The sequence below is a fragment of the Anolis carolinensis genome, chromosome 2 (assembly GCF_035594765.1).
Source record: "Anolis carolinensis isolate JA03-04 chromosome 2, rAnoCar3.1.pri, whole genome shotgun sequence".
Classification (NCBI taxonomy): Eukaryota; Metazoa; Chordata; class Lepidosauria; order Squamata; family Dactyloidae; genus Anolis; species Anolis carolinensis.
Window position 1 is genome coordinate 59136909 of NC_085842.1, and position 12204 is coordinate 59149112.

General features: G+C 37.9%; 1 protein-coding gene across 5 annotated transcripts in view; it reads right to left on the minus strand.

The window, feature by feature from the left end:
* The window catches only part of tmcc1 (transmembrane and coiled-coil domain family 1), a 156925-nt gene that overhangs the window by 92815 nt on the left and 51906 nt on the right, over positions 1-12204 (minus strand). The window contains exon 1 of one of the 5 annotated variants that reach the window (XM_008116985.3): positions 1274-3991. The exons of the other annotated variants lie outside the window; for them this stretch is intronic. Within the exon in view, the coding sequence (XP_008115192.1) occupies positions 1274-1312 (39 nt within the window). The 5' untranslated portion in view covers positions 1313-3991. Of the gene's footprint in view, positions 1-1273; positions 3992-12204 lie in introns of those variants that run through there. 5 annotated transcript variants of the gene reach the window in all.

The window sequence follows — 12204 nt, forward strand, 5'->3', positions numbered from 1 at the left end:
AATTTAAAAGAAGAGATTCAATAATGGTATGAAATACATTCCAAGATTCTACGCATATAATTGCTTTCAAGTAAAGAGTTTAAAATTAGGATATATCAGGAGGCAATTATTAAAAAATGTTTGGCAATGCTTAACAATAGGTGTAGAACTTGCCAGATGTTTTTGACTAGAACTGAGATAAACCCCAGCCACCATGGCTAAGGGTCAAGCATTATGTGAGCTGCAGTCCAAAACATCTAGGAGGGGCCAATTTGCCTATCTTTCTCACTTGCAGGCATCTTATGATGGAAGGGCATAACAAGGTCCCCCATTTTCATTCATAATTGATAGGTACTTCAAAATTGCTGATGAACTCTGAAATGGGTCATACAGAATGCCAGTTCATTACAATACTCTAAGGCTTTCCAATGGATTGTCCTTAGGAAGAGCATTTTGACCTAAATGCAGTGATCAGCAGCTGATCGCTGCATTCAACAAACACACAAAAGGAAAGCCTTTGTGTCATTTAATGAAAAAAGAGATGACAAGGAAGTTTTTAAAATAAAAAAAACTATCTAATTATAAAGCTCAGAAACTGCAAAACACTAAAAATTGTTATATGGTTTATAAGGAGAATTCAGTTTGCTTAAATGGCATTTAAGGCCCTCATATTTATCAGTCTGTGTTCAAAATCAGGAGCAAAGTGTACTTAAAAAGGGGGTTAGTAAATACAGTTTCCTTTGTGTCCAATTCTACCTAACACCCATTTTTCCAAAATCATCTTAATCACAAAGGATGTAAAGTATTAGGCAGCAAAATCTCCTCAGAACAACTCCTTTGTTCTTTTTTTCTGTAGAAAGCCATGCCTAATAAATACTTTGAAGCAATAGGAAAGAACTGCCCTGTGTTTTGCCAGGTGGATTTTCTGGTTACCACAAAATGCCATTCTAAACCCAAACTCCATATGTTCTGTCCCATCAGCCCATAATCTAGTACGAAAATAAAAAGAGCCTCGTTTCCTTTACACAACATGAGAGAGTAAGAAAGAAGCAAAATGCTCACCCAGGTCTACACTTTTGGAGAGAAAAATATTCTGTCTGCTAGCAGACAATTTGCTATATATATATTTAAAAAACCTTTGTGTCTGTTGAAAGGAAGAACAAAAGGCAGAGCTGCTTTCCCTCATGCAGACCCCCGCCCACTTCTGCACAAGCAGCAATTTCTTTGATCTAAAAGAGAGAAGTGATATAATGAGGACAGGCCCCCCCATATCCTGATAGCAGAAGTCGCCTACCTTTGATAGTTGCCTCCTGAGGCTGAAGCGTTGGACCATGGTCACCTTTTTTCGTCCAGACAAAGCAATCCACAAGGGAAGCAGGGGGAGGGAGGAGGGAAGAGAGAAGATGGAGACTGACAGCTGTCTAAACCGGTGTCAAACTAAGCATCCTGCAGGCGGCTAGACAGACAACTTTAAGGAGATCCCTTCGTCCTCTCCAAACTTCCAAGGCAGTTCAATTGTTCTTTAGGAAAGGGCTGGAGACACATGCAGGCAGAGGCAGCAGAGAAGGAGGGGCAAGCTCCTGGAGCCGGTCACCCAGTGCCAAGCCTTTTAGCACTTCCTGTGAGTCAGCTATGAGGGGTCCTGACAGATGGACCACCCCCCTTCTCTAGATTTATTAGCTAAACGGAGCCTCGATTGAGACACCTGAGCCTTCAAAGGGGCAGACTAACTGCTCTACTTACGGCAGGGTGGGGTTGGCAAACATGTGCCTGAAGTACCAGCAAGGAGAGCGGTTAAACAACAGGCAAAATAATCCTCTCTGCGACTGAAGCAGCACACACTCCCTCTTCTGTGTCAGCTTTATAAAAACTACACACGCCCATACATTCTTCTAATCTAGCCTCATTTCGAAATGCAACCTAGCTTGCTCAAACCTCGGAGGAAGGTTGGGGGGGGGGGGAGACGAAGAGATGGTTAACAATAGCTGAGAGGAAGCCACACTCTCTTGCCAGAGGCTCAGCGGCTGCAGGGCTGTGCCAAGCACTACTAGCTCCTCACTTCCCCTCATTCATACAGAGGCGCCTCACCTCTTGAGTGATCTTCAGGTACAACTGGCACATACTAGGGCAATGACATCAACTGCTGGGCTGCTAAAGCAAATCAGAGGTGTTTGCTCTGCTCCAGGGAGCTCAAAACCTGGGAAATGATTAATAAGAAGCTGAAGCCCGAGTACTAAGGAAAGCCCAAGCACCATCATCTGTCAAAAGGTTTGAGGCATTTTTTTTACTGCTAATTAGTCTAAATCCTTCTGTTCTGTGGGCTCATTAGCCTCATCTTCTAATATGTTCCGAATGATGCTTAACCAAAACGTAGGATTCAAGAACTAAACTGTGACTGTTCACATTTTAAAAACCCTCGCCTTTGGGGTAAGGAACATGAAAGAGCTGAAAATTAGCACCATCTATATGAATGGGCCAAATTATTGAAGCAGAAGTTCGTTGGGAAAAACTGACAAAACAGCCCAACTAGATACAGGGAATGGTGAAGAATGTTAAATCTATAGAAGACATCCAGAAGTGTCATCCTAACTCATGGGATCCATAGTACTGCTGTAGCGCAGCCTATTATAGCCTCTGACATTTTGCATGTGAAAGCCCACAGAAGTACAAGTACCCACACATAGCTCTACAGCTGTAAGTAATGGGAAACATTTACTATATGTTTTAAGGCAACACAGAATAGGATCCAACCTACTTCAAGGCGTTTAGGCATCAGTACAGTGCAAATAAAAGGTTTTCTGACCCAGAGGAAATGGCATCTTTAACCCACTGCCATCACATGTAAGTTCAGCAGCTTCCAGTATGAACAGCTGAACAGCAGGTATGACAAAACATATGCCCACACAACAAGCATTTGAGATCTCAATTGACTGAGATACCTTCATCATAAACTTTCCAGAAAATGTTCATGGTAAACCACTGAATACAGCAGTATTAAATATTCACACATATACTTACGTACGTTTCTATGTAGGTAATGTGATCAATATAGCAAAATTGATTGTAAAGCATGTCCAGTTGCATTTTGCACACAAGCTTAAATATTTCTACTAAACAAAAAAGAACATAACACAAATGATGCTAAACATATATTTTGCATCAATGCTTGATTTATAGATGTTTCCTTCCTCCCACAACTATCTTTCACTCACAATGTTTGTGGGTCTCCCACAGGGTTTAAGACTTGCACGGGGCTACAGGAAGGAATCATCCCATTGATCAGCAAGGTTTCCATGAACAAAATAGTATCACAAGATACAAGATATCCTTTGATTTCTTATCTTCCCTTTTCTATCAAAGGTCTGTTATCTCAGGGGGATTATTTTCTCCCCTCCTGATCTCATACATAGAAGAATTCAAATCACCACTGACGTAGTTTAAAAGATATAGTAGAGATGGACTTCGGTACCATCCATACAACATAAAAATGCAGTCTTTTATAAGGGCCAATTATAAGATCTGGCCAATTTTTTGCATTAATAATGTATCTATCAACTGGGTCAGTCAGTACAAATCATAAGCTATTGAGGGAAAAAGAAACTGTCCTTGTTCCATATTTGCCAGCAGAAGTACAGCTTCTAATGCAAAGGGTCCTTTATTTCACACAAAACTCTTTGCAGGAGGATGAATGGATTTCTCACTTTCTGGAGGTACTGCCTCCTAATCTTTACACAAAGAATTGGGGGAGGGAGGTACAATTTGAACAATCCTGCCAATGAACAGCAGTTACTTTTTTGCGCACCAGAAATGTCCTGCCAGATCCTACTCATGTTCCAGAGTCTGTTAGCTTGGAGGAAGGGATACCCAGGAATAATAGAAATTTCGGCCCCCTTCCCTTAAGAACTACATAAGACACAAGATAAGCTAGGAACTGCTTTTTCAATGAGATTCTCTACAATCTGTCATCTCAGATGGAGATGCTAAAATGCTAATATCAGGAAAAGCATTAGAAATCAGCCCTACTCAGAGGTCTTTTGACAAAAATGAAACCAAATACAATGTTTTAAATAGCTTTAAATAGCTTGTGGTCTCTTTCAACTCTATTATTCTATGAATATGAACTGCTTTATGAATTCTTGTTAAGTGGTCAGTGAGACAAGTGGGAAGGAAACCAGTTAAACCATCCAGTAAGTGTCAATTGTCTAAATTAGATTCACAAAAGGAAGAATCTAGAAGAAAAAAGTATTTCCTTTTTTCTGCAGTTGATCCATCCATGTATGACATCAGGTCAGGGCTGTCTTAATAGCATGGTATGCCCCGGGGCAAAGCAGTGCACTGGGCTCTGTCTACCCAACCACTCACTGGAATAAAAATGTAAATTATCGATAAAATAAACTTACATTTATTGGTACCTCCAAAAAGATCAGTACAAACGTTTGGACAATATAACATGAACCTGGAGAAATTCTTGTCCCCACCCAATAATTGCCTTCTGAGAATCCGTTATAATATTCTGCTTCCATAACATTGCAAGCAATAAAAACAGGAAAAATATATTTCTTGAATGCAGACATACTAGCTCTCTGATACAAGTTATAATGTTTCTCCTGTTAGTGAGAGCTTTGAATGTTGAAGTGGGTGATAGGAAAATTAATGTTAAATTTTGGTCTGTGCATAGATTACCATGGGGCTCGTATGCTCATGCAGCCTCTAGGCAACTGCCTATGTATTAATATGGCACTGCATCAGATGCCATATTAGAAGACGTCCACTGTTTTCAGTCTTTATAACTAATACATGACCAGTTAAGTATGGGTAGTCTTTCAAAAAGCTTTAGTATTAACTAGCCAATTATTGGTCTAAATGGTGTACCTGTACAGAGTATGGGGGCAGCACATTATTTTATAGGATTTACAGGCAATCCCCGGGTTACAAACATCAGACTTACAAATGACTCATAGTTAAGAACAGGTTAGACAACAGGACGTGAGATAAATCTTCCCCTAGGAAGGGAAATTCACTCCTGAAAGAGCTATCATGGGGGAAAGGATCTCAATTGAAACTTTATCACCAATCCTTGTTTCTACAACAAGCCACATTTTTCAAAATCCAACTATCACAGGGACAGAAAGTGAGATGAAATCTTCTGAAGAGGGGCACAGACAGCAAAACAAACACCACAGGGATGTTAACCTTTCCCTATGCTATCCAAAGCCATAAAGATAGATAGATAGATAGATAGATAGATAGGCTAGTGTTACACTTTTAAAAAGTACCTGTTTTGTCTTACATAAAAATTCAACTTAAGAACAAACCTACATAAATTATCTTGGTAGTAACTTGAGGCCTGCCTGTATTTCGGTGCTAATTAGAACAGTTGGTTCTCATCAATTTCCATCATATGCATTCTTACATAGTACACTTCCTTCTGCTCATAACTCCAAATCAGTATGCCTATCCCTGATCAATTATTCACTTATTCTTACTTCGTCACCATGTTCCTTTATGATATTGAACTAGTGTTAATCATCATCATCATCATTTAATTACTTATTAATCGCCCTCCATCCAAGATGCTCTAGGCGATTTACAAGATAAAATTGTAAAGGATAAAAATGCATACATACAAATATTGATGAAATTAACAAAGATTAAATGCTCTAGTAAAGAGCCAGATCTTGAGTTCTAGGGTAAAAGGCCCTAACTCACGCATGGCTCTCATATAGGGCGGTAAGGCAATGACTAAAATATAGAGACAGGGCAATCAGTAAGGGGAAGTCAGGACACATTTTCTCTCCACCTTCCCAAAGAAGGGGAATTTCTCCTAGATTTCTCCAAATACCTTCCCTTCCCCTTTCTCCCTTCCCCACATGCTAACAGACTTCCAATGAAAAAAGATGGCACTGATTATAGTGGCCAACCTAATAGGCGACACCTGAAGAAAGCCACAGCAGGCCCAACTTGTTAGTCATCAAATGCTAGGGGGCCTTTGCAGTGGGCAGCTAAAAGCAAAGGTAATGAAGCAACACTTGTGAGAAACCACCAACAAGTAGCTGCAAGCTTCCTGCTCTAATGACAATTATAACAGTAGGTTCTTATTCTTTCATATCTCCAATTGATAACAGAAAACCATAAAGATATCTTCTCCCATATATAATTTAGCTAGGATGACAATACCAGTCTCACACCCTAGGACAATATGCTTTATAGGATGCTTTTGAATTACATTTTAATTCTGACCCATTTAAGACACACTGCCTTGCTTTACAGTGTGCAGCAGTGGGGTGATTAACAATTGTTGGAACAAGTGACAGAGGCTCAGCATTACCACCTGAAGCAATATAGAAACCTGTTCAACAACATTTTGCAGCGGTAGATTGAGAAAGAACTACAAATTCAACTTTAGATCATTTAGTTCCACATTTTACTTTACTTGCACCATGCATGCTATCATTCTTCTAAAGAGATGCAATGTGATACTGTGGATAAAGTGCTTCAATCGAGTCTTGGGAGTACAGATCCTAGCTCTCATTAAACCATGAAACTTGGTGGGTGACTTCTGGAAAGGCTCAGCTAGACTTATGTCACAGATTTGAGCAACTACTTATACTGTACACTTAGGAACAGGATCTACTCATACAGTAGAGTCTCACTTATCCAACATAAACGGGCCGGCAGAATGTTGGATAAGCGAATATGTAGGATAATAAGGAGGCATTAAGGAAAAGGCTATTCAACATCAAATTAGGTTATGAATTTACAAATTAAACACCAAAACATCGTGTTATACAACAAATTTGACAGAAAAAGTAGTTCAATACACAGTAATGCTATGTAGTAATTACTGTATTTACGAATTTAGCACCAAAATATCATGATGTATTGAAAACATTGACTACAAAAATGCGTTGGATAATCCAGAATGTTGGATAAGCGAGTGTTGGATAAGTGAGACTCTACTGTATTTTATTTCTCTGACTGATTGAAGTTAGGAAAACTCCATTTAATAAAACTTCTTAATATATCATTTTTCTGGACAAAGAAAAATACCATATTTTTCAATCTTATTAAATTTCCAACTATAGCATGTAATTTTGCAAAGATAAAAAGCATGCCATCTACCACTTGCTTTTATTTGTGTTTGACAGTACCTTTTTTCTTTTAGTTAAAAAGTTTTTTTTTTCGTGTCAGGAGCAACCGGAGTTGCTTCTGGAGTAAGAGAATTGCCCGTCTGCAAGGACGTTGCCCAGGGGACGCCCAGATGTTTTTGATGTTTTACAATCCTTGTGGGGGGCTTCTCTCATGTCCCCGCATGGAGCTGGAGCTGATAGAGGGAGCTCATCCGCACTCTCCCCGGGTGGGATTCGAACCTGGCAGCTTTCAGATCAGCAACCCAACCTTCAAGTCACAAGGCTTTTATCCCCTTGGCCACCGGAGGCTCCTAGTTAAAAAGTATGTCAGTATGTACTTTATTAGCATATTGGCTACCATAGTCCTGTGTAGTGTATAACATAATATAAATGAATACTGGAGAAAGAAATTTACTAAAAACAGCTTTTCTTAAATATTACAGGCAAGTTGTTGTCACATTTGATCCATATTCTCCACTTCTACAAACTTTAGAAAATTCCAAGGGATGCTATATATGCTTCATTTTCTTACAAAAAAAGCCAGAAGGCAATAATTGTTGTATAATGTATTCAAACAATGCAAGTGTGATATAACATTAACCAGAAATCCAACCCTAGCTTCCTATTGGCCTTCTAATTGTAGAGCCTGAGACATCCATCTCTGCTTTGGGTACAACTGAACACAATTTGAACACCTTCCATAACTTGTAATTTAGGTTAAAACATTTAGTATAACATTTATTTTTCAATATAAATGTATTTACCTAGTCCTCAAATAATCACTATAGCTACTACTAGTACAGTAGAGTCTCACTTATCCAACATAAACGGGCTGGCAGAACGTTGGATAAGCGAATATGTTGGATAATAAGGAGGCATTAAGGAAAAGCCTATTAAACATGAAATTAGTTTATGATTTTACAAATTAAGCACCAAAACATCATGTTATGCAACAAATTTGACAGAAAAAGTAGTTCAATACGCAGTAATGCTATGTAGTAATTACTGTATTTACGAATATAGCACCAAAATATCATGATATATTGAAAACATTGACTACAAAAATGCGTTGGATAATCCAGAACGTTGGATAAGCGAGTGTTGGATAAGTGAGACTCTACTGTAGTTGTTAAAGGGTTTATACATTTTTGCGACACAAAGGATAAAGATTACTTTATGTGCAAGGAACTTTTGCTGCTATGGGTTCAAAATACAGTAGTCTCTCGCTTATCCAATCTTCGCTCATCCAACATTCTGTATTATCCAATGCAGTCTGCCTCCCGCCCTGATCCACAGCCGTTTCTCTAGGCAAGGAAGAATCAAAGATTTTTTTAAATCTTCACAGGACTCAACTTTTTATGGATTTAACTTCTGACAGTGTTCTTACTGTAAGTTCATTTTATGCAATTCTGTCTTTATTTGTAGTCAGTTTTTTAGTAGTCAATCTTTTCACTATATTGCAATGTTTTGGTACTAAATTCGTAAATACAATAATCAGGACATAACATTACTATGTATTAAACTGCTTTTTCTGTCAATTTGTTGTAAAACATGATGTCTTGGTGCTTAATTTGTAAAATCATAATGTAATTTGATGTTTAATAGGCTTTTCCTTAATCCCTCCTTATTATCCAACATTTTCGCTTATCCAACGTTCTTCCGGCCCATTTATATTGGATAAGCGAGACTCTACCACAGTTGTGCTTGTTCTTGTTTACATCCTTGTTTGCTGTGCATTCCCTTCTGGGACAACTTACTTAACGTTTTAGTATCACATTTTCTTCTATGAAACTAATGCTTTGCAGATTGCCTCTTAGCCCCCCTATGGCCACCATTTTGTAACAGTGCTACAAATATTCAAATGCATTTAGTAGCCCCCAAAAGTTGAAGGCCTTCCATGCAGCCACAAGACTCAAGATAATCAACATTTATTTCAGCAGTTCTCTACTATTCACAAACTAATAGACTTTAGCTCTATATAGACCTATGCAAACAACACTGCTTTATTTACCAGACAAGAACACCATATACAGCAGGGGTAGGAGTCATATAGCCCAGTGGTTCTCAACCTTCCTAATGCTATAACCCCTTAATACAGTTCCTCATGTGTAGTGTCCCCAACCATAAAACTATTTTAGTTGCTGCTTCATAACTGTAATTTCGCTACTGTAATGAATCGTAAGGTAAATATCTGATATGCAGGATGTATTTTCATTCACTGGACCAAATACCCGATATGCCCAAATTTGAATAGTGGTGGGGTTGGGAGAGGATTGATTTTGTCATTTGGGAGTTGTAGTTGCTGAAATGTATAGTTCACCTACGCTTAAAGAGCATTCTGAACTCCACCAACAATGTAATTGAACCAAACTTGGTACACAGAACTCCCATGACCAACAGAAAATACTGGAAGAGTTTGGTGGGCATTGACCTTGAATTTTGAAGTTGTAGTTCATTTACATCCAGAGAACACTGTGGACTCAAAACAATAACAGATCTCGACCAAACTTGGCACGAATACTAAATATGCCCAAATATGAACATTGGTGGAGTTTGAAGAAAATAGACCTTAACATTTGGGAGTTGTAGTTGTTGGGATTTATAGTTGACCTACAATCAAAGAGCCCCTTGAACCCCACCAACGATAGAATTGGGCCAAACTTCCCACACAGAACCCCCATGATCAACAGAAAATACTGGAGGGATTTAAGTTCCTAAGACCATCAGAAATATGTTTTTTCTTATGGTCTTTGGCAACCCCTCTGAAACTCTTCGTGTGACCTCCTCAGGTTGAGAAATGCTGATATAGCCCTTTTGCACCTCAATAACATATGGAGGGTGAAATGATTCACGTCACTGATACAGACAAATAAATAATTCACCATTCTCTCAATTAATCCAACTAGAATTAGCTGTTCTGAAAAAGCCTGTTTTCACAATGTGAAACAAATCTCATTCCAAGTTGAGTACTTAGTTGGATTCCATTGTGTTAATCAGGAGTCAGAGTCCTGAACTCACTGCATTTCTAACTACTGGTTCTGTTGTCAAGGGACGCAATTCAACATCAGGACCACAGAATTCCCCTGCCTGATATATATACTCATAATAGTCGTAATGACAACAGTTCAATACTTGCTAGATGCAATCACTGCACAGTAATTTAGTAACTTCTCATTACACATGAAATCAACCAAACTCCGTATTTGAAAGGTTTAAGAGAGAGCATAGGAGACTATTAAAGCAGCACCATAGCCACAGTACATTTCATGTTAAGATGTCACAGATCTTGAACTTTTAAATAAAGAACACATCTTTAAATAAAGAACACATCACAATGCTATAGTATCAAGAATGTTTTCCAACATTTTGTATCTGAAAAAAAGGAGCCCAGCAATTATTGTCCAAACCTTCATAGAAAAAATGTTGGTTTTTTTTGTTTGTTTTTTTGTGGGGGGGGGGGGGGATAAAAGTGGACTGCTTGATACAAATCTGTAATTGATAAATCACATATTATAATGTTGTATTTTCTATTTCAATTTAGAAAGGGTTAACTCTTCTCATTTAGCCAAACCAGAGCAGGTTATAAAAAATTGTAAAAAAAATTGTAAACAAAAATGTGGTACATTTGGGATGCAAGTTAGGCATTACTCTACTTGGCGTTAATTTACCGTATATACCTGTATGTAAGCCAACCTCATGTATAAGTCAAGGACAAGTTTAGGGGCCAAAATTGTGGATTTTGACATAACCTGTGGATAAGTTGAGGATCATTTCACAAAGAGGGGTGTTTTGGCTGTTCATGCTCAGGACCACATAATGTTTGAAACAACTTTTTCAGAAAACTTGATAAAATACCTATGTACTTAAGAGTATACGCTGACCCAAAGCATTTACTAAGACTTGTATTTAAACTCTGAAGCTGGACAGATGACGTAATAAAGTATTTTCTCCTCAAGCTAACTGTAAAACTGATATAACTTCAAAATAAAGGTATACAAGAAACATGCAAAATTTTAAGAAATTAACCTTTTATATGCTTCAGTATTTTTATTTTCAGCAGTGCAACAACAGATTAGGGCAAAAAGCAAAGAATCCTGATTCTCAAAGCACAGTTAGATATGAGAAGGCAATTTAGCTTTAATCTCGCTTTCATACAGAGAACTAAAGTACCCTAGCCTTGATGTTTATCCCTAAATGGCCATTTCCCATTGTAAATTAAGGTCACATGGAAGTCATTGGCTATTACAAAATGTAAGATTCCATACTCATGGAAATTCTGCAAACAACTGAAATCCCAGTGAATCTGGTTATTGTTCCACATACCAGACGTTGAGACTCCACATGATAGATACAACTATCTCTTGAATGCTTGTAAATGTTGCCCGTATCATCAGGTTCATTATTCTCTGAAGCTTACATAGGTTCTCTTTAGTAAAGATTCACTGGTGCAGCTTCTGAGTTGCCTCTTTCCCAAAAGATGTTTAGTTATTTCACCCCACCAACAGCTTCACGCACAATAAAAACAAAGTCCTCACTTTGCTTTCAGCCAAAAGACTGGACATTTAAGAATGCTAAAACATGCAGAAACCAGGTGGTCACTCTGTTAAATTCTAAAAAATGTGTTACTTGTTAATTTGTTCCGTCCTCTGACAGTACTATCCAATACTCCTAAGCAAAGCATTCTGGAAGGCTAGAAAAAACCGCCAACCCGTCCATCCACAAAAGATGTGTAACCAACAATAATATCATGTTAAAAGTACAGTAGACTCTCAGTAACCAGCACCATTGGGGATTGGTAGAAGTTGAATAAATGTAGATTCTTGCTGCTTGAGAATTAATATTACACCACATATAACCTCTATGCTGACTTGATAATATTATTTAATTTGCTTTAAATAAGGATAAACTTGATGTAACACAGTTTTACTATATTATAAAAAGTTTTTTGAATACAGCATGCAATTTTAGTTAAAAATTTTAGTTAACTTTTTTTTAAAAAATTATTAACATATATAGAAATAGAATACATCGAAAGAGCGAGAACAATTATTGAATAGAAAGTGAAGGGAAAAAAAGAAAAAAGGAGAAGTAGTGA